Here is a 26,916-nt window from a genome sequence, read left to right as displayed (position 1 = left end):
TATCTCACTGCTGCCGGATTATTGTGTCATTAATGTCATTAAGACCTGATGGGAAAAGACAGCACAGAGAGCCAAACACAAAACATTTAAGAATTTTAATGCAGATCTTTATATTTCATTACTGTCAGGTGAACAATTCGTATCTCCAATTACATTTTCAAGCTTAGACTTCAAGCATAACCCTTTCTTCACTGGATACGTCTCTTCTATAAACACAACCTTTCACCACATAAATACTTCATGACTGTAAAAATACTCTGTTACAAGTAAAAGCCCTGCATGGTCATCTAACTCCGCCTGCTAACTCCATCAAGCCTGGCTGAGAACAAGAAGTAGCAACAAAAGAAAAAGAAGTAGAGCCCATCCAGCAGCATTACAGCATTTCTATATAGATAATTCACATAAAAACACTTGGATGGAAACATGTTTTTGTGTTTCCTCGTGCATATAAACTTTTGAAAATAAAATCAAGCACCCTTCATTAATTAACTGTCATGAACCACCTCTTCTTCACATTAGGTTGGCCTACACAACAGTTTCAGCACAAGCTATTTAAAATAAATCAGTGTGCAGCAGAGCGGGAGCTGATAGGCGCTAATACCTTAAAAAGAACAGAGAAATGCAATGAAATCGTTAATTATTTATGACAATCGTCAACTAAATTGTCCTGATTGACAGCCCTACCTGAATGTGCTACTGAACTGAAGAACAGTGATGTGTTCACTGAGCTGAGGAAAACAAGTGAACAAACTACAGTCAACTGAACAAAGTCATTTGTGATTTCCACCTGCAATAACTTCCTGAGAGAGTTTAATAATACAGTAATAATAATATAGATGATGGGGAGGACTTGTGTTTAGATTTTGTTCTATTTATATTGAAGTTGTATTTTATGTGGAGATATTTTGCATATGCTGCTATTTTTCATAAAAGGAAGTGTTATATCATATTGTTATATGTGACCAACATGATGGTGCTTCACAATAAAAACACTGAAACAATAATTTTGTAATCAAACTGAACCCAACTGAACTGAATCATGTGGTGCTTTTAGTTTACAGAGACAGGAACACGAAGTTGGATTCACGCCAAATGGTGAAGGCTGGGTAAACAGGCTCAGAGAACTTGTTGTGGAAGGTGTAGAGGTGACTCAGTGTGTCAGATGAGACGTTATAGTAAGACAGAGTGCCAGCAGGCCAGTCCAGATACACTCCCAGTCGGGTGCAGCCAGCAACAGGAACGGGGACATTGTGGCGCAGCTTCTCATGCTCTGCATAGAGAGTCGCTTCTGATGGGGACCATCTGTGGCCGAAACACCAGGACATGGTATTCCATCCAAGCCTGCAGGGGTTACCTTTTCCTTTCCTAATCAGTCCTTTGTAGGTAACACCTACAGCTACATCTTCATCATAGCCAGCACTCCACTCCACCTCCCAGTAACAGCGCCCGGTCAGCCCCTCTCTGCACAGAACCTGAGAAAGATTTTTAAATCTCTGGGGGACGTTAGGATACGACTGCGATGCTCCGTGTGTCGCCTTCTTGTTTCCCTCAGACAGAGTGAGGCGGTTGTGTGCTGTGTCTGGGTCCAGAGTGAGATCACAGGCGTCTGATGGAGAAAACAACGCCTGATCAAGATCACAGTTCAGAATCAAATTACACTTGTTGATTGTTATGAACATATTGTAAAGGATAGGTTTCAGATTTTTTAACATTCACTCACATGCTCATATGTACTGAACTGAAGTCCAGAAACTGAAAGCAGATTTGAGTATCAGAATTTTGTTTTTTCTTCTTTCCTCTCCCATTAATCATCTCACCACCACAGATTTATCTAGTGACCCTTTGGAGGGGCCCGGCCCCTAGGTTGGGAACCACTGGACTAAACTAGCTAACTGTATATAAAGTATTTAAACTAGCTAACTGTATATAAAGTAGTTAAACTAGCTACCTGTTTATAAAGTAGTTAAACTAGCTACCTGTATATAAAGTAGTTAAACTAGCTAACTGTATATAAAGTAGTTAAACTAGCTACCTGTTTATAAAGTAGTTAAACTAGCTAACTGTATGTAAAGTATTTAAACTAGCTAACTGTATATAAAGTATTTAAACTAGCTAACTGTATATAAAGCAGTTAAGCTAGCTAACTGTATATAAAGTAGTTAAACTACCTACCTGTTTATAAAGTAGTTAAACTAGCTACCTGTTTATAAAGTAGTTAAACTAGCTAACTGTATATAAAGTAGTTAAACTAGCTACCTGTTTATAAAGTAGTTAAACTAGCTACCTGTATATAAAGTAGTTAAACTAGCTAACTGTATATATAGTATTTAATCTACCTGTTTATAAAGTAGTTAAACTAGCTACCTGTATATAAAGTAGTTAAACTAGCTAACTGTATATAAAGTATTTAAACTAGCTACCTGTTTATAAAGTAATTAAACTAGCTAACTGTATATAAAGTAGTTAAACTAGCTACCTGTATATAAAGTATTTAAACTAGCTACCTGTTTATAAAGTAGTTAAACTAGCTAACTGTATATAAAGTAGTTAAACTAGCTAACTGTATATAAAGTATTTAAACTAGCTACCTGTTTATAAAGTAGTTAAACTAGCTAACTGTATATAAAGTAGTTAAACTAGCTACCTGTATATAAAGTATTTAAACTAGCTACCTGTTTATAAAGTAGTTAAACTAGCTAACTGTATATAAAGTAGTTAAACTAGCTACCTGTTTATAAAGTAGTTAAACTAGCTAACTGTATATAAAGTAGTTAAACTAGCTCCACCTCAAGCAGCTCCAACAGTAAAATGCTGCTCTAACATTGACTCATCAGTATTAACAGTCTAATAACGTCAGATAGAATCAAATATCAGTCACAGGAGACATTTTACTGCAGAACCAGAACTTTTACTTTTGATACTTTAGGTACATTTTGCTGATAACACATACTTTTACTTCAGTACTATCTGGAGTGTTTTACATGTATTAATTTCTTTTTATTGCCATTGTGTGAATGGATTGTAACGTAACTTAAAAAATGAGACCCTCCTCGACTTTCTCTGTTGCCTATGACAGCCTGTGGACTGATTTCTATGTAAAGGACTCGGGATGGCTTTTCTGGGAAAACCAAAAGGACATGACGTTATGCGTGCTCCCAAGTGAGCCTCTCTTCAGCTCAATGTTCAGCTCAATGTTCAGCTCCCCTACAGCGCAAACAGTGTGTAACACTGGTTAACATTAGCTTAGAAATGGGGTCCACTAACGTCAACAAACGACTGACACAAAGTCCACGTAGCTTGCTTGCTAACGTGAATGAGTTGCTAGCAAGCTAACGTAGCAAAATTCTGTCTTCAGTGGATAACGTCAGCTAATTCATTCAGACTACCAGGGCTGATCTGGCTAGTTTGTCATTTGCAAATTACTTTACATTACGTAGTTTACATTACGAAGCAACCAATACCAGGTCCAAGCAGCGTGGCTAAGTTAAAGCTAGCTGGCTAACCTTAGTTTGCTTACTCCCCGAGCGGACATGTTAGTTGGCTAGCTTGCCAAATTACTTCAACTAACGTGATCCAAGGCACTAACTTTTGTATTATGACAGTGTTGATTTTAGCCAACAATAAATGATGTAACCTTTGCTTTGTACAAAGGTGTATTACTAACTATTGCTTTCTACGAGCCCATGATTGTAAATCACAGTAAATCAGTCTATGTATGTATATGTATGTCACATCACTGTTGTCACATCACTTGCTCACACCTACAGAGTTAAAGCACAAGCAACAGGATGCCGACTGCCCACCGGTGTCATTAATAACACAGACTTCCTGAAAACTCCACATACAAACTTTAAGGAGGATTTTGAATGCTGGACTTGTATTGAGTTTTTCTTACATTGTTGTACTTGATCTTTTACTTTGTAAAGTCTGTGAGTAATAACAGGTATAGCCAGTCAGGTTTCTGAGGGAGAGTCATTTGTTATTCTTTGTCCAACAGTGAAAATAAAGAACTTACACCAGATGAAATCTCTTCTGTCTGTTACATTTTTCACATTGGGGATGTCAGGCTTTGAGAAATCATCAGTGACCAGGATGCTGTCCTTGTAATGGTAGATGCTTGCTCCTGTGTATTTCTTATTTGCAGCAGCCGCTACCAGGAAACAGAATCTGCTGCTGTTCTTCAAGACTTTGGCAAGATTGTGGAAAGCTTTGGCTTTTTCTTTCATTTTGGTTATCACTTCAGCTGAGAAGTACCACTGGCCTTGTGCAGGTGGCGTGGCGGTGACACTCACAGTACCTTGTAATTTAAACTGATCCATGAAGTTGGCAAGAGCCTTAAGGTAGGGGTCAGTAGTTTTCAGGGAGGTGAAGACAAAGCACAAAGTATCCTGTACACCTGGAGCGAGAACCTCTCGGTCTAGCTCTGACTGGTTTGGGATGGTCTTTGTTCCCTCCATCATCTCTACACAGGACCTGATGACGTTGATTTCTCTCTCTTTATCTTCCAGGCACTTGGTTAATTTCTCATGACTGAACGATGACTTGCCTCTGTCTTCAAAGACTTTCTCTAATTTGCTCTCATCTTCTTCACCTGCCCTGATCAAGGGAAGTTTCTTTGCCATGGTCTGTTCGAGTGCAGATCTGAAATCGATACAGAGTGTCTGGAAACTGCTCAACTTTTCTTGCATCTTTGGAAAATCTTTCACGATTTTGTCCTCCAGCAAATCGTTGCATCCTTTTTCCAGCTGATGCAGGTCCTCCAGAGCATCTTGAGCCTTTTTTACAAGTCCAACACTGATCTCATGCCTCACCTCAGCAGCCTTTGAATACAAATTCTTCAGTGGGATCAGCCAGACCTTCAGTGGAACACTATTCTCTCCATTTTTTCCCAGTAGCTTGGGAAGTTGTATGTAGGTCTTCACTGCCTCTTCAAATGTTGCAGGGTTGCTTTCAATAATGAAGTCCCCGTAGAATTTGCAGGATAATTTATCAGTCAGAGCTTTTTCTTCATCGGACAGCTTGATGTCAGCTTTCCCTTCAACATGAAACAAGGGGATCTTCTTTATCACAGCTTCCATGCAGCCCTGGATGTCTTTAATGCTGCTAGTTTCTAACTTGTCACTGTCAAATACAAAGAAAGCATTTGCCCCATAAAGGATGCCTGTGACTACATGTGTTGCAAAGCCCTTCTCAATAACACCCATCTGTTGGGTGTTCATGGTTGCCAGGTGAGTCATTGACAACTGTTTGAAGTTGGTGGTAGCTTTGTACTGACATATCACTCTGCTCTGATTGTGGTATTTCTTCTTGTCATTCAGATACTTGGCAGACCCTCCAACTTCAATCAGTCCACCCAGGAAACTGGCCTTCAGAGAAGCTTCAACATCCAGCAGAGAGGACTTGGATTCAATGGAATCAGATGTGGTTATTTCAAATTCACTGCTGTGATGAGAGCTCCTAACTGTGTTCTTTTGCAGAGTTGTTTCATCCCACAGTGTGAAACCTATAGACAAAGACAAAGACCATGTCCATCAGATATTTTGGTGAACAACACAGCATTAACAAAAATGTGCTCATTGTGTTGATAACAAATGTAATCCAAGCTGCAAAACGTATTTGCTGTTGCAAATCAGTTGTACATAAACATCATTTCTGGGAGCTGGGGTTGCCTCAGTTTCCAGTCCAGTGAAACATTGTTTTTCAGCCTTGTATTTATTTACTATTTGAACTATTTTATCTACCTTGTAAAATGATTTTGAAGTTCCTCTCAACAGACCTCAGACAGATATGTTGATACCTGTTAGTCTACATCAAGATTTACCTGGGATCAGTTCATCTCTCCGAGCATCGAACAACATTCCTAAAGTGAAAGGTCGGCCCAGTGCAGCCACTGCCATGTCATCTGAGGACTCCCTGTTGGTAAAAATTCAACAACGTATGTCAATGTACAACAATACAGCCTCCAACTATTGATCCAGGTATCTGAAATGAGACACAACTGTCCAACTGCTGCAGAGCAAAAACACACAGACTGTCAGCGAAGACACGTTTGTCCTCACCTGGTGAAGTTGTGGAAATCAGCTGAGTTGTGAGCGAGTCTTCTTGACTTCCAGCTGAATGTTGTGATCGGCTTGAAGCAGGTGTGTGATTGGAGAGCTGGCAGGACACACCAACACACACACACACACACACACAGATGGAGGCAATTTTAACAGTTGATCTTTAGTACACTGTTCAAGAAGCTCCTCTGAGGTTAACTCCACAAAATCCTCTACAGAGGCCTTTTTTTCGATCTAACAGTGCGGACTACTTACCAAAAACCATGTGCAAAGTGGTCCAGTTACACCAAACAAAACAACAGCCTCAACAATGAGTCATAAAACCCCGCTTAACTAAGACCAGAACAAACTACCTACCTCACTCAACTCTAGTCTTCAGGCAGATACTGGCAAGAGGTATTTAATCACAAAAACCAGTGGGACTAGAAGCACCTGCTCTGCAGCCACTCCCGCAAATCCAGAGGTGCGGCCGAGTTTAAACCTCTTACCCACTTTCACCGCCACATATGAGACAACACCGTGGGTTCCTACGAGCCCACGGGATTAACAGTTCTTAAATGTAAAGCACATTGAGTTTCTTCGTAATTGTAATAACCTGATTTCTATCAGATATTTTGTATTTGTTGCTTTCATGTTAATGTGCATTAGATTTATTGTGATGTTTGTGCATCTATAATATCATTCAACCATATTACTCTGTTCAGACAGTGATCGTCATTTACACCTTAATAATAGTTCTTGTTTACTTTAGAGAATAAATGAAGGGGAAGGGTTTCATTTCCTTTTTCATGAGCTTCAACGATAAGCTTTATTGCTTCAACTAAAACAAAGAGTGCACTCAGGTTTACACAGACTAAAGATTTTAAAAGATTGCCCGGTCTTTCTGGTTTGTTTTTGTGTTTATTGTTCATATTGTTCATATCAGGTTTTCCTGTATGTTGAAGTGTGGAATTCCTGCATTCAGTTAATACAAGTGTGAAACTGAGATACTGTGTTTGTGTTGTTGTTTGTCTTTAGATGCCGTATAACGGAACTGGTTCATTCATATTTCTACGGTTCCTCTTTACAAAACTAACACGTATTTATTTTCCATCAACAAGAGTGGACACCGAATGCCATCAAATTTGACGTAACACTAATTCAACTTTCCAAAATCAGAAATACCAATTAAGAATCAGGCTCAAACTAATGCAGGTCCTCACTAACTGAATGGATGAACCCCCATTTTGTCATGAACTGGCTCACGTTGCAGACAAAGAAGGAAGAACACACGTTTGGTTTGAACAAAAGTGAAAGCAATTTATTAAAGTAAATTATTTACATAAACAAAGCAATATTACGTGTAATGTCAGTGAAATCAGCAGGTGTGTGCATGGTTTTATACTGAAAACTAACAACTGAGAGCTGAGAGAAAGAGGGACGACCTCTGCTGGGATTCTTCCTGAAAGTGGAGGAGAAAAGAGACCAAGCCAAGAGTAGGGAAGCGGGAGGGGTCGTCACAATTCAGATCTACATCAGGCTGCAGACCTTTACTGTACGTAACGGGACCAGTGAGAGACCTAAGGCTGCTGTCACTTCATCAGCATATTACCAAACTGGTCCAACATGTGAGACAGAAAGATCACAGATCAGCTGATGTAGTTGATGATCCTTGGCCATGTATCTCTGTGATATCCGGCCTTTAACATCTGAGACTCTGGATTCACAAGTTCTAGTAGAGATCTGACTGTTTCCAAACACACCAAATATTTCAGAATGAATTTTGTGAAAATGTGTCTGAAATGATTGACTGAATGACTAGTGTGGGTTTGAATATTTCACTGAGCTGGAACATGTTTCACAATATGTGTCGTACTGTAAGACTGGATTTTGTCAAATTTCACAACTTTACATTTGAGGGGCAAATCAAGAGTTTAAGGATCAATAAGTAAATACAATTATAATACAGATCTGTAGTTTGTTAATCCACATAGGTTTGAGTTACACAGTTACACAAAGCTTTAACAGCATCAGAAAACAAAGAAACACACAAAACAAGCAGACGTAACTCAATGCAAAGACATTACTCAGCGCTGCTTGATTCAGTCATTATTATCGAAGCAAAGCTCATTACATGGCTTCACTCCTTCTGTCAGCCCTCATGGATTTCAGCTCCTGCTGGGTGGTCGACTGACTTCCCGGCAAGGACGCCGCGTTCTCGCTGTCGCCTGCGTCCTGTCTGCAGCGCAGGGCGCGGGGCAGCGAGCTGCAGAGGGCCTTCCTGAACATGGAGCTGGAGAAGACGTAAATGATGGGGTCCAGGGCCGAGTTCAGGAAGTTCAGCCCCAAAGACACGATGGTGAGCTGGGTGAAAGTGTAGAAGGAGGCGCAGTCCCACGGGCGGTATGAGCGGATGACCCACACCCCGATGGTCGTCACCGTGGTGGGTAAGAAGCACACCATGAACACTGCGACGATGACGGCGCACACTCGCATCGCCTTTCGCACCTTGTCTTGTTTCCCCATCTGTCTCTCCTTCAGGAAGCTGGAGATCCGGATGGAGCAGAACATCAGCATGGCCAGAGGGATGACGAACTCCACCACCGTCAGGATCCGGTGCATGCCGACCAGGATGATGATGGCCCGCGACGCCTCTTTGTAGGAAGTGAAGAAGAAGCACTGGGTGTTGCTGCCGCTGCCCTTGATGTGGTTGTAAGCCAGCATGGGAACCCGAGGACTGATCACCAACATCCAGACGAACACTGACACAAACGCAGCCTGGCGCTTGGTCATGCGGTTGAAGCGGTGGTGAGGGTGGACCACCTGGAGCGAGAGGACAGTGATGATGCATCATTTTACAAATGAGTCAAAGAGCGGATGTCGTACTGTCATTGTATAGAGAACTATTTCAATTGTTTTTGAAATACTTTCAGCTAATGATTTCCACACACTCTCACTGGCAACACGTGATGTTCGGGTGTCGCTCAGGTCGGTGGGAGGTGTGCGCTGTGCAGTCAGCTTTTGTTGCCTGTAGCTTTGTGCTTATTATGACAAGAGTTTTGGTGTTATACTGTAATATGGAAGGCCTACTGAAGAACTGACTGATGTTTGACATGTTAAAATCATTTTCAGATTCATCATTGTAAGCGTGGACATGGCCAAAGTCAGCAAAATATTACAGTGCAATGTGTACTCTGTGTAATCTCCTCACCTTAAAGTAGCGGTAAATTGCCACCACAGTCATGAGTGCGATGCTGGCGGAGCGGTTGGAAAACATCAGGAAGAGGTTGATCCGGCACAAGCCATCTCCAAACACCCAGTGGCCCCTGATCAAGGCGTCGATCCTCAGCGGCAGACTCACTAAAGCCAGGAAGTCGGCAATGACCAGGTTGAAGAGGAACAGGTTGTTGGGGTTCCAGGCCTTCAGTTTAAAGCAGAAGATCCACAAGGCAACTATGTTTCCCAGCAGCCCCAGTATGACGTCAATGGTGAGGACTGGGGGCAGGATCACACCCTCCAGTTGAATCCCGACTGGTGGGCAGCCGCCGCCTCTGCCACCACCAGGGATCGGGGTCGTCAAGTTCAGAACTGTGGTGGTGAAGTTTTCATTTTGCTCTGATAGCATTTTGGCAAGTTAAATTTTTAAGTTATTAACTTTTGTTTTAAATGATTTAAAAATAAGATTATTTTTAGATGCTGCTATTAAAACAGTTGTGGGTTTGGTGGTTTAATAAGTAGGAGGAAAAGAGCTGTATGACTACACCGAGGAAGGTTTCAAGATTCAGGAAATTTACCACTTCCCGTTTTCACCTTCTTCCTTTTTTCTGTAGAATGAAGTCTGTGTAAAAAAGAAGAGAGCACATTTTGCCCATGAACCACTTTCACTTCTCCACAGGTCAGATAATAAGGCGTTTTGTACAAAACATGTGGAGTGACACGCAAGTCGAATGCACTCAATCTAATCTCTTATGAACATTTTAAGAATAAAAACATTTCATACAAAAACTAAAATATTAAAAGTGGATGAGTCTTGATTTAAGTTCTAGTTTAAAGATATAGTTTAATTTTAATGGAATATGATCTATTTTCAATTTAAAGTGCAGTTTCAAGGTAAATAAAATTAATTTACCAAATTCAAAAATACTAACAGCTCTAAACATTGAAATGCTTTCACAAATAAACTTGAAAATATTATACAGTATATAACCTTACAATCACATTGAACATCCTTCAAACCGCATTAGAAACCCATGCAAGAAAACGCTGTTTAACTCCACCAACCAAACTAATGCTGTGAAGTGTTTCAAATGTGTAAACTAACATTCATGAAACATTCATTACATGTACTTTAACATGTTGCACATCAAAGAGTTTCCTATTGAAGAAAAAATGATTTCTCATGAAACCCATTCATCATTGCACACACACAGATTAACACTATATACATTTACACACTCACTACACTGAATTGTAGTAATGTCCAGAACTCACCAGTCAGTCGTGTGAAAGGATTTCATTCATAAACTGTTGGAGGAAGGAATGAAGGGATGTACAACCTCTGTGTATTTATGTCTCTTACAGGAGGATGTTCCTGTGTGGCTGACTTCCATCAACCCTGTCGTCAAACAGTTACCACACTAGTACTAGTACAGGCAGTACACAACAGGCAGTACAGGCAGTACACAAACATAGTGACGTGTAAGATCAGAAATCCTGTGTGACCTTTCTCAAGACATTTCACCAGGGATGTGGCACTATTTTTAGAAGTTGAGGAGCTGAACAATATTATATATATATAAATTAATCTGTAGACTCACAACAACTCATAGTTTCATGAAATTCAAGCATAAAATCCACTTCCTGAACAGAATCAGCACAGATCTGAGCATAATTATGAGTTAATTATCTAAAGAAGCAATCATTTTTATTCTGTTAACTCGGGATGGAGCCTGTGCTTTCATTGCTAATGCTAAAGCTAACTTTTTTCTTCTTTTTTAAATTTTTTAATCTATTCTTTCCATCATGAAGGCCAACATAAAGAAAAAATAAAAAATGTCAGTAACAGCTGTTTTAGCCATAATAAAGACCAACATTCAGCTTAAACATCAAATAGTCACATTAGCTGCTAACTTTAGCCATAATAAAACATCAACACATTAAAACTTAACATTGAAGGAACTTTAGCCATCATGAAGGTTCATTTTAAGATGAACTGTCAATCACTTGGTCATCACAAAGGCTAAAATTTAGAAAATGGATCCCCCACATCTATTTTATTAATATTTAACATGAACTCATATTGTGTTTATAATTACCTCCATTACATCACAATGGAACATGGTGAAGTTTTTCTGGGTCATTAAGGGGTCACATTTCCTGTCATTGTCCCGACCGCCGTCGTCTTTGATGCGTCATTGCTGAGGCGCTGCAGGTCGGACGGTGATTGACATTTAGAAATGGGTTTCCTCTCTGGGTACAAATGTGCAAATGATCGAGGAAGTTTTGAAATCACAAGCTTAACGTTGTTGCTGTTGTGTGTGACGCGTCAGCATGTTGTCATTTTCCAGAGCTGGTGTTGGGCTTTTCTGTGAGTCCCTCAAAGTTACAACATGCTGCGACACTGTGGCTCCTTATTATTCCGTTTTTATATTACGTTTCCTCCGACACACAACCAGTTGAGTACAAAACTGTCTGCACTTAAAGCTCTAATTCAAATGAAGAGAAAACTGTTCATTAGCGACGACGGATCATTTTAATGGGTGGAAGCGACGTCGGCAACGAGAGTGTACCTGAAGATAAAAGGCCCCCAACAGATCCCTGAGGGGAGATTCACAAGCTACACAGCAGTATATCAAGTCATTCAAGTAATGAACACGCTCATGCATCAGTGTTTATAATACAATAACATATTCTGAAATGGGACATTGTGTATAAGGAGTACTTTTATGTTAATGCTTTCACTTAAGCAGGACTTTTACCTGTAACAGAGTATCTGTACACTGTAGTATTACTACTTTTACTTAAGTAAAAGTTCTGAGTACTTCTTCCACTGCTGATTTTAGCCGATAAAACACGTCCGGATCCGCCTTGATGCCGATAGACATCTGTGACTTCTAAAGCTGAAGTCTTCCTCTTCCCCGTCTTTCCCTCCCATCTGTCTTTTTAATCTCAAACGTTTTCCAGTGATGATTCGTTCCCTATTGTCTTCTCAGTCAAATGACATTTCAATTTCAACGTGTGTTTTACTGACAGCTTCACTGCAGTTTCCTCCCTGTAATGTTTACAGGTGACTTATCTTCCCAAACGCATTTCTGAGGCTCCAAAGAGGCAACAAGACATTTAAGCTCCTTCTGTGTTTTGAAGTGTAAGACTGTAATCTTTGAGCTGAAGGAGGGACACCTCCCCGCAGAATCAAGCCTTTCTACTTTCAACTCTTCTTCTGCAGCGTTTCTCTGCATGTGTGTGTCTTTGCAAGCGCTTATGTTGTGTGTGTGTGTGTGTGAGTGTGTGTGCGTGCGTGTGTCTTTGCAAGTGCTTATGTTGTGTGTGTGTGTGTGTGAGTGTGTGTGCGTGTGTGTGTGAGTGTGCATGTGTGTGTCTTTGCAAGCGCTTATGTTGTGTGTGTGTGTGTGTGTGAGTGTGTGTGCGTGCGTGTGTGTGTGTGCGTGTGTGAGTGTGCATGTGTGTGTCTTTGCAAGCGCTTATGTTGTGTGTGTGTGTGTGCGTGCGTGTGCATGTGTGTGTGCGTGTGCATGTGTGTCTTTGTAAGTGGTTATGTTGTGTGTGTGTGGTGTGTGTGCGTGTGTGTCTTTGTAAGTGCTTATGTTGTGTGTGTGTGTGTGTGTGTGCGTGTGTGTGTGTGCGTGTGCATGTCTTTGTAAGTGCTTATGTTGTGTGTGTGTGTGTGTGTGCGTGTGTGTGCGTGTGCATGTCTTTGTAAGTGCTTATGTTGTGTGTGTGTGTGTGTGTGTGTGTGCGTGTGCATGTCTTTGTAAGTGCTTATGTTGTGTGTGTGTGTGTGTGTGTGTGTGTGTGTGTGCGTGTGTGTGTGTGTGTGTGACGGACGGGTATCAGCATGGATTAGTGAGTAAAGGTAAGCGTGTGTCTCTCCCTGTCTAGGCGGATTCCCATCCCTCTCCGCTCCGCTCCAGTCTCTCACACACCGACCCCGTCTGAACCGCCTCCGCCGTCTCCTCTCATCCCGTCTCCTCCTCCGAAACCTCCCGCCGCCGTGTCATGGCGGAGCAACACTGTGCGCGTGTTCGTGTGTGACAGTGTGTGTGTGTGTGTGTGTGTGTGTTTGATTGGTTGGTTGGTTTTTTGTCTCAGACCGTCGTGAGATGCCATTACTCCCCCGGGACGCGGAGCGATTCGATGGGCTGTCTCTACTCTACTGGTAAGCTAATTCCCCTCCGCTCCTCCTCCTCCTCCCTTCCTCCCCTCCTTCCTTCCCTCCTTCCCTCCTTCCTTCCCTCCTTTTTGAAAACTTGCCTCCTTTAGGGTGTTTCTTACAGCTTCTGTTTTTCGCTCTCGGCTGCTGCTGCAGCGGTTCATGCGGGTCACAGACTTCAGAGGTGAACCAGGTTTACAGCCTGCTCACCGCAGATCCTCTGACTCTAAGTCCGCACGCATGTGCGCACTTCTGGGTCAGGCCTGTCTGAGGAGTTCTGCAGGGGGACGTGAGTCCTGCTTTACTTTTCCTCAACTGGATCCCAGAGGGACGTTTTGTGTTTCTACTCCATGTGTCGTTTACAGCTGGAGTTACTGGGTTTCTTTTGAACAGATTCTTATTTTACCTTCAACATCAGACATTTGTGGCTGTTGTCAGCTAGAAATCTTGTATCTCCAAAATGTTAACTTTTCAGTCTGAAGTCTGAAGAAATGTCCATATCCCACAATCAGTACATTAATGAAGGAGTCAATCTACAGTTCTAATAATTGATCAATCATTTATGTTAATACGCAACTAAAAATGTCAAACGCTCTGTTTCAGGTAAAGATTTGCTGCTGTTAATTGAACTACTGTGGATTTAGACTGTTAATGGCATAAAACAAGCAATGTGAAGATGTATTCACCATGTTTTACAATAACTGATTTATCAGTTAATCAAAACAAATAAGGGATAGACACATCAATAATGAAAATAATCATTAGTTGCAGTCTTACTGTCGAAGAGCATGTGACCCTTCGACTGATCCGAAGGACCAACAATGGAGATATGACAATATGAAATATGACCAGTGGTGGAAGAAGTACTCAGAACTTTTACTTAAGTAAAAATAGTAATACCACGGTGTAGAAATACTCTGTTACAAGTAAAAGTCCTGCATTTAAATAAGTAAAAATGAATAAAAGCTGGGAAAGGTGGAGCTCATTTCAGCTACTTTATATACTGCTGTATACTGCACTTCATCTATAACAATATATCATCATTTATTAGTGTATTTATATTTTGTTTTATTAATCTGGATCTGCAAAGTGACTAGTAAAATGTTGTAAGTGTAGTTGAGTAAGAAGCACAATATTTGCCTCCAAAATGTAGTAGAAGTATAAAATAGCATGAAATGGAAATATCCAAGTGTACTTCATCCCAGCAGTATAACTACAGTGTAACTCGTGGAAATCCTTCCTGCTGTAAAGTGGATACACTCGTTGAAGACAAGACAAAATATAAGTTCAGTTGTCTTCATTGCTGCTGGCATGGAGTGACTGTGGAGCGGCTTTAGCTGTAAAATGAATCAGCTCACTGACGATTGATCTTTTCTCATCCGATCACTCAGTGATCCTGTTTGAACTGAAGCTGCAGCAGCTTCTGTTTGTCACACAGCATCCTGTGACTGCTGATAATCTGTCAGCATACGGGTCCATCTGCATCACTCATCTCCATGAAAACATCTGCTGAGCTTTACCGCAGGGAGCCTCGTCTTTTTATTTTCCTCTCTTGTGTTTCGGCATCTTTTTTTTATTTGACACATGAATGTACGGGGGGGGGCAGTAAACAGACAGGAGGAGATTAAATATGTAAACACCTCACATCACTCTTCAGAGGGGGCTCTTCTTCACCATTATTTACCATAACTGCATTTCAACAAATAAACAAAAACATTGTTCGCTGTCGTACAACGAAAGAAAATAATGAACATTTTTTTAAATCTGTTGAATTCATAATTTGTCTTCTATGTAAATAATAATTTAAAACATTGATATAGCTTATATATTTACGCAACTCTACAAATACAGTATATGAGAATGTCTCAAGCTTTCAGTATCATGAGGTCTGAGCCTTCAGTTTGATTCATCAACTCAACCTGTAAAATAAACCTTAGTATCTGTCTGGAAGAGCGCTCTTCTTCTTCTTCTTCTTCTTCTTCTTCTTCTGCCGTGGTGATTTGAGAACTGGTCGGTGTTGGTTCATACTGGCCTGGTGGCTCTGCGGTGGTGTTAGTGTGCTCCCCCTGGCCTCCGGCCTGTGTGTGATGTTAATCACTTGCGGCAGGTAATGCAGATTATCAGGTATTAAGTGATCAGTTTAATTGCTCCCTCGTGTCCCAGCAGTTGGCTTCGCTGCACGTTGTCGTCTGTTTGTGGGGCTCAGAGAGCTGCTGCTGCTGTCAGGTTCTTCATGTGAAAACCAACATTTGTTTTGCTTTTGGCAGAACACGAAAAAAAACCACGAGGGACAGTGATGAATTGGATTCAGGTAAAAGCCAGTGCTAAATGTACTTAAAATATAAAAAGGGAAAGTATGTGTTGCAGAAAATTGGCCCCTGTCACTGATACAATAAATGAGTTTAGCTGCTCGAGGTGGAGCTAGCCTAACTATATACCGTTAGCTAGTTTTAACTACTTTATACACAGTTAGCTAGTTTAAATACTTCATACACAGTTAGCTAGTTTAACAACTTTATATACAGTTAGCTAGTCTAACTACTTTATATACCGTTAGCTAGTTTAAATACTTCATACACAGTTAGCTAGTTTAACTACTTTATACAGTTAGCTAGTTTAACTACTTTATATACAGTTAGCTAGTTTAACTGCTTTACATACAGTTAGCTAGTTTTAACTACTTTATACACAGTTAGCTAGTTTAAATACTTTATATACAGTTAGCTAGTTTAAATACTTCATACGCAGTTAGCTAGTTTAACTACTTTATATACAGTTAGCTAGTTTAACTGCTTTACATACAGTTAGCTAGTTTTAACTACTTTATACACAGTTAGCTAGTTTTAACTACTTTATATACAGTTAGCTAGTTTAAATACTTCATACACAGTTAGCTAGTTTAACTACTTTATATACAGTTAGCTAGTTTAAATACTTCATACACAGTTAGCTAGTGTAACTACTTTATACACAGTTAGCTAGTTTAACTACTTTATATACAGTTAGCTAGTTTAAATACTTCATACACAGTTAGCTAGTTTAACTACTTTATATACAGTTAGCTAGTTTAAATACTTCATACACAGTTAGCTAGTTTAACTACTTTATATACAGTTAGCTAGTTTAAATACTTCATACACAGTTAGCTAGTTTAACTACTTTATGTACAGTTAGCTAGTTTTAACTACTTTATATACAGTTAGCTAGTTTAACTACTTTATGGACAGTTAGCTAGTTTTAACTACTTTATACACAGTTAGCTAGTTTAACTACTTTATGTACAGTTAGCTAGTTTTAACTACTTTATATACAGTTAGCTAGTTTAAATACTTCATACACAGTTAGCTAGTTTAACTACTTTATATACAGTTAGCTAGTTTAACTGCTGCACAGTTAGAGGAGGAATGAAGGAAGAGAGCTTGATAGATAAGTTAAATCCCTGCCTACTTCCTCAGTTTGTCTCTAATGATATATATTCATACAATATACAGTATTTGGTTGTTGGTTGTGTGTTAAGATGGATAATGTTATTATTTCAAAATAAGCCTCTCCAGAGAGATCAGAGTGACCTCCGCTTCACCTTGGAATCTTTATTTGTCCACCTCACTGTACATTATCCCTTACATAACACACAGTATATGTGACCTGGTCACAGCTGCTGAATGAAACTACAGTTAATATGGTTCAGTTAGAGATGCTTAGGAATTGACCATTTATAGCAAATAGTTATATACTTTGATGGAGCTCTCAGAGAATCTGAGCGGCAACAAGGATTCTGTTGGGGAAATAATCTCCCTTATTAAACAGATGCATGAACATTAAATCTGTAATGGCTCAGCAGAGACAGACAGGAGAAGTTCACATTCACTCTGAACAAAACAGGCAAAAGTCAAAACCAGGCAGGCAGATGAAAACATGCAGACTTATCCAAAAGGGGGTCAGGCTGAGGGGCAAATGTCTGAAGGGCAGAACAGATGGCTGAACGATAACGTGGAAGCACGAAAGACAATCTGGAAAAGAATGAGTGGAAATGGGCCAATACTGCAGGGCTGAAGGGAAAGGGGAACAGGTAGGCGGGGGAGGTCAGGTGATGGGGAATGGTGGTAACAGGGCTTACTACAGGGCAGGATGGAGTGGCTGGATCTGAAATGACAGGAGAGTTAGCATGTGGCAAAGGCAGACAGCAGAAATGAGAATGTACGACTAAGAGTTGGCTGGAGTTGTGATAAAATGTTTTTAACAATGCCAAAAGCTTAGCACATAACCCCTGTGTTCCTGCCAGTCCCCATCACATGACCTATCCTGCCCACCTGCACACCTGTTCCCACTTCCCCATTAGCCTGGCAGTGTATATATTGGCCCATTCTAATGTGCTTGCTACTTAGTGGTCCAGCCTTAATCTCCTGCCTGCCTGTTTGTTGGACCTCTGCCTCTTTACCTGATCCCTGACTGGATAAGTTTGCCTTCTCTTACTGGCCCGCCTGGTATTGACCTCTGACTGTTTCAGGCCGCGTGTAAAACTGAACTTTTAACCTTACCTGGCTGGAGTTGTGCTTGTGGCTCCTCTCCTGGTTATAGTGAGCTGCTACAGTATCGTTTCCCATGCAGTTGGTACACGTAGAATTGTGTTCACTTACATAAAACCCACCGCGCTCAAACCGGCACTGTGCTGGTCGGGGTTTGGAGAACTCTCCAGACGTTGATCGGCTTATCTTATCAAGTATCGAATCAATAAACAAATAAAACTCAAACTCTAATTTATAAGAAAACACCTGCCAATCTCACCTAGTTGTGCTACACAACGCGGTGTGTAAACAAAGTTTGGCTAAAACCATGCCCAGTCCTAAAACCGCTAAACAAGTGAACACGTTCCAGGTCAACTATACAGCAGAAGCTAGTTAACATGAACAAAGAAGAACAGTGGCGGACTGCTCAGGTAAAATCACAGCCTCCCCGTTTGTCTGTTCCGGACGACTCTTGTCACTTCCTGTGCCTGGACACAAGCAGACTCTGGATTGGTGGACAAGGCTGATGATGTGGGACGGACGAGAGGATCGGAGGCAGTCTGGGAATGACAGTCCAGCGATCCCAGGAGGCTGCAGACGTCAGTCTGTTCTCGACAATAGATGCTGTGTCTACACAAACACTTTGACACACACACACATACGTAAGCATCTGAAACAAACTGTGCTCACTCCCGCTCGGCTCTGACGGTGAGCTGAGCCTCGGGACAGGACCAGCAGACAGCAGGATCATGTTAACCACGTCTGAGGAATCTCTTCAGCTTTAATCTGAACCTCTTCACCCACAAGTCTCTCTGCACACACACTCAGGCACCGTCGAGGATATAATGATTGCACTGTAATGTTCCTTTGATTGTTTTGGTCACAGTTTGTGTTGGAGCTTCCTAACATCCAGTCACCACACGGTTCAAACGCTGTGGCGACAGATTTCATTGGTTAGGAGTGGCTGGGTAGAGGAGGGAGGGAGGGAGGGAGGTAGGGGGGAGAAAATGACAAAATCCTGTGATGATTTGATTATTTTGTGCAGCAGAGCACCGAAGAGAGAGAGAGGCTTTGGATGAGGCAGGTTGTTGATATGTTTTTGAATCTGTGTTGTTTTTGCTTGTTGCCAGGACGATCATGGGCCCACACGGCATCAACCGAGCCGTACAGCGTCTGGAGTTCTGCGACTGCAAGAAGGGACTCGGTGAGCATCTTCCTCCTGACCTCTCTGACCTCTGAGTCATTGTTAGTGTTGTCTGACTGTGTTAAAATGTGGTGTGTCAAAAGTATCAACAGATCATTTGTTCTTTATTTGAGTTCTGAGGTTTTTTCAGCTTCAACACAAGTTTGCTCAGCTGAGCTCGTCTGTGCACAGGTGTGAAGATAATCGGAGGTTACCGAGAGCTGACAGGAGAAGAGTTTGGTATCTACATCAAGCGGGTGATAGGCGGTGGGTTGGCAGCTCTGGACGGTAGGTCGTTTTTTGGCATTATGTCAGATAGAGTTAAAGATAGAGAGTTATTGTTATTATTCTCCCTCACCAGGTCTAACTGTCTGTCTGATTGTCACTCTCTGTTCCAGGTCGGCTTAAGTCAGGTGACCTGATTTTGGATGTCAATAACATCAGTCTGATAGGGGTGACCAATGAGAGGTGAGTTTGACCTGTGCTGTGTCTGCAGGTATTTTAAAGTCGAAGACGTGCTAGCTGCGTGGCTCGAGGGATGGTGCCGGTCTGCCGGTCCTCCACTTTGGTCCAGACTGAAATATCTCAGTAACTATGAGAATGATTACCGTGATATGACACCAATGTGTGTCAGACATTCATAGCACAAAGAAGATGAATCTTAATTGGCGATTCCCTGACTTTTCTTCTAGTTTTCACTTATCCTGGGAAGAATTGGCACAAATAGACATTCACTCGCTCTGCACTGGATGCATCATCTGATTCTGGGGAAGACAGAGAAAAACAGGGCCTCTACATTTAGCTCAGTTTTGGGGTATAGATGTGGTTCGAGGTGTGATGAGAAGCAGTGACAGTTAGCAGCTTTGTGCTAGTGTTGGATGGCTCGGTCACACCAGCATTTAAAATGGTAAAGTTTCGAGGGGAAATCAATAAATTTTGATGGAATTGCCACAATCAGTTAATTAGCTTGCGGAGGCTAAGCACATCTGTGTGAATCCTTTGTGTCGAGGTCAGCTTTGGTGACAGAGCTAACCCTTCAGGGAACGGAGGGCCAGAGAATCCAAAATGGAGGAAGCTATCGTAGCTTATTAGCTGTGTGTCACCATCCGGTTATATTGAAGCTCCTCTGCATTTGTTATGTTTCTACTTTAATTTATTCAGTTTTGATCCGTATGTATGTGTCTAAACACTGTATGAAATGTGTCACATGATGATGATGACGTTACATCTCTGCTTCCTGATAGGGCGGTGGAGATCTTGAGGACAGCCTCGCTCTCTAATCACATGTCCCTGCTGATCGCCAGAGACGATGAATCCAGGTAAGAAAAGAAGAACTCCACAGGTTTTTACAAAGCTTTCTTTTAAATCTAAAATGAGTCCTATTACAGTAAGAACATTAAGGTGCTTGAGTTAACCACAGCTTCCGATCTGCTCATCAGCACAAATCCAACTTCAGTGGTGTTATGTCAACGTAAGACCACATGAAAACATTACATAACTAAACGAGCACTGGTAGCTCTGGTCCATCACGGCATCACGCTGCTGCCTTCATAAAGATGTTCTCAGAGGAATCCTCTTGAATTCTCCCAGACACCAGCTGAGGTTTCAGAGTACAGAGGAGAGGCAGGTCTTATTACCTCTACCACCACCTTTCTATTGAAATGAAGCTTGTCAGTAGTTTGATCCGTCCTTGGTGTAAACTCTGCGGTGAATGTGTGGCTGACAGGCAGCATCCTGCGGTTCACCAGCAGGAGGTAAACTGACCTGGCACTCTGCTGTCCCCTGTGCTTTTCCACGTCAGCCCGCCATGTCGAGACAAACGCGCAGTGACACAATAGGGACGCCGTGCTGTCTGACAGCAGGGCCTCTGCTCAGGAAAAGAGCTCCTGACGATCAGAGAAGCAAAGCAACACAGAGATCAGCAGAAACAACAGCAAGCAGGCTCCGTTTCCTGGTTGCACTTTTTGCCAACATGACCAATCCCACCTGTGCTTGTCAGCCGTCAGCCTTTTTTAAAGCAGAATTTAGCTTTGTTAAAATGTCTTTCTCTCAGCCCAATATCTCGATTCCCCAACTCATGATTATATCCAATGACAGCGCTCAGTACCCAGGCGGGCAGCAGTGTATCCTGTAATAGTCCCATCGAATGGAACTGCTGTGTTTCAGTTCCCAAAACAAACACAGTCCATACACAACCAGTGTGTGAAATATGAAGGGGTTCAGGTGGTTTCTGACCATTTCATCAACACCTAGTACCCCCTGAAAACCTCAGAAATTATTTATTAGAAGTGAAACAATTTGTCTGTTAATTGATTAGTTGATTGACAGTAAAATAATCAGCAACTATTTTGATAATCGATTAATTGTTTTAGTAATTTTTCAGGACAAAATGGTTGTGAGGATTTGCTGCTTTTCTTTGTCATATTTTATTTTTCTTTGTGATAGTTAAGCACATTTCTTTCGGTTTGAGACAAAACAAGACATCCGACTTTCACTTTAGGGAATTATGATGGACATTTTTCTCTAAATTCTGGTATTTTATAGATCAAATGATAAAGATAAATAAAATGTTGAGATGGTGAAAGATGCGTAGCATCAAAAATCTGAAAAAGCTGATCTTAGTGGTGCTGCCTAGCAACAGACATGTAATGGTAGTGCACCTGTCGTTCACTGCGTGGTACTCTGGTTTAATTGGTCACCTGCTTCTTTCTGATTGTCAAGGCTAAAAGAATCTATATTGGTAGAAGTGGGTTGTCATGTGTAACACACATTATGCATTGATGAATCTAGACTTGACAAAGAGGTGTGACATGGTGAGTAAAAAGAAAGATGATGATGGGTTTGTCTTCAGTGACGGACAGAGATGGAGGGAGGAATGTTTGGAGGCGTCAGAGCAGATTCAGTGATGAAGGTGATTTGAGTGCGACCTGCTGACAAAGTTCCCAGCTTACAGCGACTGTGTTGTTGTGACTGCAGAGGAAAGGTCGTGCCACCTCCAGCAGAGAGAGGAGTCCTGCCATTTTCATCCTGATTATTATGAAACAAACCAGCCACGTGTGTGTGTGTGTGTGTGTGTGTGTGTGTAGAAGCAGCTTTGTGTCGGCACGTCTGATATTCACCTCGATTGTTGCAGCGGTTTGTTTCACACTTAAAATAAATGACGATTATTCTGTGCAGCTGCTCCTGAGCGGGACAGCGGGTCACAGCGAGGACACCGTGATGAAATCATGCAGGGGGGATTTGGTTCTGGTGTCCTCACAGGTTCACTGGATAAAAACAGAATAACAAACGTGGAGGCGAAGCTGATGGAGTTTTGTGAGTTCAGGATGCTGAATCCGATGGAGCCTGGAGTTTAGAAGCTGTTATCCACTCATGCACAGTTTGGTGAATTCTCTGGTAATTCAGGAGCCAACAGTCATCACTTCTCACGAGTTTGTTTTGTGTCTGTTCATTCATCCAACAACTTTGTTCAGCTGGAGCCTCAATACATGCAAACCAGTGATACACAGGTATAACGCAGACACACAAACATCAACTCAACCATGAATATTCATTTCTTTCAGAGTGAAATCATGCCAATGTCTCCATTTGGTCTTGATCTGATAATCACACTCAGCTGTAATCAATCTGCATTAATGATGAAGTCTTCGGTTTTTAACTGTCAGCCTTGTCAAGTTGTGAAGTTTTAAAGACTTTACGGATGATGGTGGTTTTGACATTTGTGTTACCAGAAACACAACAAATGATAATGTTTTGTCACTTAAAATGAAATAAAAAGTGTGTGTTGAATCCGAAGGTCAGACAGGTGATCGGTGATCAGACAGATCCTGTTTAAAAGGCATTAACAGCCGATCCAGATCAGACAGTGATGGTGTGGCAGTGACCTCAGGTTTCCTCTGCGTCCATGTGAGGGAGACAAACACTCACAGATCTGCTGCTGTCCTCAAATCATCCACCACACTGTAAACATAACACATCACATGATTTACTGTTCGGGTGACCAGCTCTCCAAAATAAAAGGCCTGATGGTGAAGAAGAGTAGAGTTTAGTTTCACAGGTGGAAATGTGTTCATGTTTTTAGGTCAGTTGATGAAGGAAAATACAGAAAGAGGCAAACAAATACAATATTTCATGTACCTCATTTTGAATGTAATGTAAATATAATATATACAGAACGATAACTGTAGTGTAGAAAACGTAAAATACTGTCTTTTCAAATATGTTGTAGGGAAAGAAGAAAGATCCTTGTTATCCTTCATTAAACCGAGTTCATTCTGCACGCTCAGTATTGGTGGTTTATTAGGCTGGTGTTCACTTGATGTCTAATGATTTCACTGGTATTTTTACATTATGATACTGAATACTTCTTCGGGAATACTGATGTTTACCAAAGTCCTGTTAGTTGTGAAAAAGCGTGTGTGTGTGTGTGTGTGTGTGTGTGTGTGTGTGTGTGTGTGTGTCCTTCAGGAGGGAGTTTGCTGAGCTGATGGAAAAGTACGGCTCCAATAACGTCACAGCTTCAGGACGAATCTCTCCCACTCAGCTGTCCACAGGTAATACAGACACATTATACTTCTACACTTGTGAGGACCCTCATTGACGTAACACACACTTAATAGATGTTTAAAGTCTAATTTGTCCCCACAGAGATAGAAATATGAGACACTTCTTCTATCATTTTATTCTGCGTCTCTCTCACTCTTTCTGATTTTCGTTTCATGCCACAGGAAGAAGTCTGTATGATCACTAACATTATGAAAACGATCTGATTGAACCTGTGTTGCCATTTTTCTCTTCATCCCATCTTCCTCCCTCTCTCCTCCTCCTCCTCCCTCCACCTCCCTCCCACTCTCTCCCACCTCTTCCTGCTCACCTCTCTGCTTTCTTCTTCTTCTCTCGTCTGTGTTCAGGGAAGCTGACAGACACCGCCTCCTCCTCCTCCTCTTCCAGATCAGAGAGCCCCCAGCTCCTCAGTCCTAAAGAGGGGGTCACCGCCTACACCCATGCCCCCCCTTACGCCGCCAACCCCCCCTACACCATGCACACGCCCACGCACGCCTTCAGGTAGGCAGGAGGCACACGGCTGCAGCAGATTTCAATCTTTATAGAAATAACTTCTGTGGTCTCTTGGAGTCTCTATGTGCTGGGAGTCAGTCTGGGTCCAGGTGGGTCCACCTGATCGATTATAGACTTCTACTCCTGTGATTGTACTGCTGTAACTACACTGCTGTAACTACACGTGTATCAATCATTTACATGCATTAGTAATGCATGCATGCAGTAAATAAAGAGTTTCTCTCTCAAGGTCTTTTTTGGTCTTTTTAGGAGGTGGTTACATAAAACTGTTAAATCGTATTTCTGCTGCATGGGAACACCAGCAACAGCTAAAAATAGTGAAAAGCATCTTCAGCAATTTCACAGAGAAGTGTAGGAAGACCAGAGAGAGAGAGAGAGAGGAGGAGGAAGAAGAGGAGGAGGAGGAAGAGGAGAGTTAGAGATTATGTCACAGTGGGATTGAATGTGAGCGGCAGCGTAGCTTTGTGGTTTTTAATCATGCTTAGTGTCATCCTCTCTCTCTCGCTGTCTCTCTCCCCAGTGACAGTGTCATTCAGTTGATATGCGTTGCCAAGGGAACAGGCCTGGGGCTCGTCATCAAGGGCGGAGCTAACCGCGCAGAAGGACCAATGGTGTTCATTCAGGAAATAGTGCCTGCAGGAGACTGCCAGAAGGTCAGCGACCTCCCTGAGTCATATCATTGAGACTTCATATCCTTTGTGCTTCATTTAATTAAATGAAAACAGAAATAAACAAACTCAAACTGGCCTTTAAAAGCAACAACAACACAGCAGTTACATTTAATTCAGGCTAATTCAGGATTTAGAAACAGTTTTTGCAGCGTAACGTAAGAACGGGTTAATAAAATAAAAAAAAGAAACCAAATGTTTAACTTGAGATTGAAAGTTCATTCCTGATTTTGGAAACGGCAGGTGACAAAGATCAAACCACTGTCATCAGAGGCTACTGGTAGAGCTGCAGGCTAATCACTCTGAAAATAGTACTTCAAAATAAAAGTGGAAATTTGCTAAACTTCAAAATAAATGTTTTAGGCAAAGTTGACAAACCCACTCAGAATGGAAACACTAATCTATGAGACTGAAGAACATCCATTCTACATGATTGCAGCTCTGCTTCTCCCTCAGGTGATTATGCCAAATTAGTTTTTGATTGCCTTGAAAATTGGGTGTGTTTACTTCCTGGTTTCTATCTTTAATACCCGACGGGACTCTTGAGTGTCTGAGCTGGTGATGCTTCCTCCTCAGTGGTCCCTCTAACCTGTGCTGTTCCCCAAGGCTCCACTCTCGGACCCTGTTAGGTTTCGGTTTACGTGCTTCCACTTGGACATATCTGTTATGTAGACGACACCCAGGTTTATGTTCAAACTTGTTGTTGTTCACTTCCATTATTTAATATTATTTGTTAATGATTATTTGCTTCTCAGATGTGAAGTACTGAAAGTCTTTTTCCAGCTTAATACAAATAAATCCAAAATAGTTTCATTTGGTCTACACCACAGAACAGGCTCAGCTTTTTGTCCAGCCTGAAGCCAAACATTCAAAAATGCTCTCTTCTTGTGTCGATCTCAAAAAGGTCATACTGCATTTATTTCATCATGTTTAGATTGTTGGAAGTTCATGTACTTTGGGTTCTGGCAAACTCCAAAGTCCCGCCTGTAGCTGGTAGAAAATGCAGGTTCTACATTTTTACTAAAAAAGCCATAATGTGCACCAAAGTGTTGAGATGTAAGAATCAGAAAAGGTTGTACCCGAAATGTTTCTGTGTATTTGTGCTGTTTCAGGACGGCAGGCTGCAGGTCGGGGACCAGCTGGTGTCCATCAACAAAGAGTCCCTGATCGGAGTGACGTATGAGGAGGCCAGGAGCATCCTGACTCGCACCAAACTCAGGTCCAACACCTGGAGACAGAAATTATTCAAGATACAAACCAAACAAGAAGTTTGGCTCTAAAATAAGTTGCTCCAGAATAAATGTGACAACAGCTATTTGTAAATGCATGTTTAAGTTTGTGTGTGAAGTCATTTCTAAGTCAACAAACAATCTTAAAGTGATTATACATCCGTATATAGTGTGTGGCCCATTTACACCATCAGCATTTCAATGTTTTTAATAGGTCAAAAATATGAATTTAAGTCTATATTATATAACATGTATATATATATATATTAAATGTATGGTCCTTATGCATCTACAGATGTGAAATAAATATAAGTTAATGATAATAACAGAATAAAGACGTTTCATTGCTTTCTGTGTTACATATTTGTGACAGAAAGGGCTCATGGGAAATGTGGTCTTAATTTCAGGACAAAAGCTGCTGATGCTCTCGATATTACGGTTCAGATGAAAATGATAAATGTGTGTTTTAAAATCACATTTTAAAACCACTGCTTGTCCCGTGTGTCGTAGACCGGACCCCACGGTGGAAATTGCCTTCATCAGGCGGAGATCGTCCTCCAGCTCCAGCAGCGGACCTCACAGTCCCATCTCCCTCCAGGGATGCGGCGGTGGATGTGGACCCCAGGCGAGGCCCCCAGGGCTGGGTGCCATGCCCCCACAGCCTACCGTGGTCACCAAGATCACCTCCAGCCGGAACCCTGCCTCTGAGACTCTGCCAGCGGTCAACGTCAGTCAGGTGGGAGGTTCAGTGCAGCCGAAGACTCTACTGGTTTTGTCCTGAATAAAGACAAACCGACTTTGCTGCACCTACAGCCACGATGGAGGCA

At 41.6% G+C, this 26,916-nt stretch overlaps 3 protein-coding genes across 3 annotated transcripts in view; 1 reads left to right on the top strand and 2 right to left on the bottom strand.

Annotated features, from left to right (window-relative positions):
- Positions 1 to 80: 80 nt before the first annotated feature.
- LOC139303016 (stonustoxin subunit alpha-like) lies at positions 81 to 6,085 on the bottom strand. Its single transcript, XM_070926701.1, has 4 exons — positions 6,060 to 6,085; positions 5,822 to 5,913; positions 4,016 to 5,503; positions 81 to 1,606 (listed from the first exon to the last, which is right to left on the bottom strand). Exons 2-4 carry the CDS (start codon positions 5,895 to 5,897, stop codon positions 1,056 to 1,058), a joined length of 2,115 nt encoding a protein of 704 aa, XP_070782802.1. The 5' UTR covers positions 5,898 to 5,913; positions 6,060 to 6,085; the 3' UTR covers positions 81 to 1,055.
- A 1,777-nt stretch (positions 6,086 to 7,862) lies between these two features.
- On the bottom strand, positions 7,863 to 9,741 carry LOC139303470 (hydroxycarboxylic acid receptor 2-like). Its single transcript, XM_070927304.1, has 2 exons — positions 9,250 to 9,741; positions 7,863 to 8,861 (listed from the first exon to the last, which is right to left on the bottom strand). Exons 1-2 carry the CDS (start codon positions 9,661 to 9,663, stop codon positions 8,169 to 8,171), a joined length of 1,107 nt encoding a protein of 368 aa, XP_070783405.1. The 5' UTR covers positions 9,664 to 9,741; the 3' UTR covers positions 7,863 to 8,168.
- Positions 9,742 to 13,313: 3,572 nt separating this feature from the next.
- Positions 13,314 to 26,916, top strand: part of stxbp4 (syntaxin binding protein 4) — a 36,358-nt gene continuing 22,755 nt past the window's right edge. The window contains exons 1-10 of the mRNA XM_070927426.1: positions 13,314 to 13,434; positions 19,064 to 19,137; positions 19,309 to 19,404; positions 19,515 to 19,584; positions 20,361 to 20,435; positions 23,584 to 23,669; positions 24,027 to 24,180; positions 24,713 to 24,845; positions 25,973 to 26,079; positions 26,600 to 26,825. Of these exons, the coding sequence (XP_070783527.1) occupies positions 13,379 to 13,434; positions 19,064 to 19,137; positions 19,309 to 19,404; positions 19,515 to 19,584; positions 20,361 to 20,435; positions 23,584 to 23,669; positions 24,027 to 24,180; positions 24,713 to 24,845; positions 25,973 to 26,079; positions 26,600 to 26,825 (1,077 nt within the window). The 5' untranslated portion in view covers positions 13,314 to 13,378. The remainder of the gene's footprint in view (positions 13,435 to 19,063; positions 19,138 to 19,308; positions 19,405 to 19,514; positions 19,585 to 20,360; positions 20,436 to 23,583; positions 23,670 to 24,026; positions 24,181 to 24,712; positions 24,846 to 25,972; positions 26,080 to 26,599; positions 26,826 to 26,916) is intronic.

This window comes from Enoplosus armatus, chromosome 20 (assembly GCF_043641665.1).
Source record: "Enoplosus armatus isolate fEnoArm2 chromosome 20, fEnoArm2.hap1, whole genome shotgun sequence".
NCBI classification, from domain to species: Eukaryota; Metazoa; Chordata; class Actinopteri; order Centrarchiformes; family Enoplosidae; genus Enoplosus; species Enoplosus armatus.
The sequence above is the reverse complement of the archived record's forward strand: the minus strand, read 5'-3'. Positions and strand labels throughout refer to the sequence as shown.

Excerpts from the sequence above, each read along its gene's own strand:
- LOC139303016 (XM_070926701.1), bottom strand. The coding sequence starts at position 5,897 with ATGGCAGTGGCTGCACTGGGCCGACCTTTCACTTTAGGAATGTTGTTC. Across the intron at positions 5,504-5,821 it reads GAGAGATGAACTGATCCCAG|GTTTCACACTGTGGGATGAA; the intron begins GTAAATCTTGAT and ends CTTTGTCTATAG. Across the intron at positions 1,607-4,015 it reads CAGAAGAGATTTCATCTGGT|ACGCCTGTGATCTCACTCTG; the intron begins GTAAGTTCTTTA and ends TTTCTCCATCAG.
- LOC139303470 (XM_070927304.1), bottom strand. The coding sequence starts at position 9,663 with ATGCTATCAGAGCAAAATGAAAACTTCACCACCACAGTTCTGAACTTG. Across the intron at positions 8,862-9,249 it reads CAATTTACCGCTACTTTAAG|GTGGTCCACCCTCACCACCG; the intron begins GTGAGGAGATTA and ends CTCTCGCTCCAG.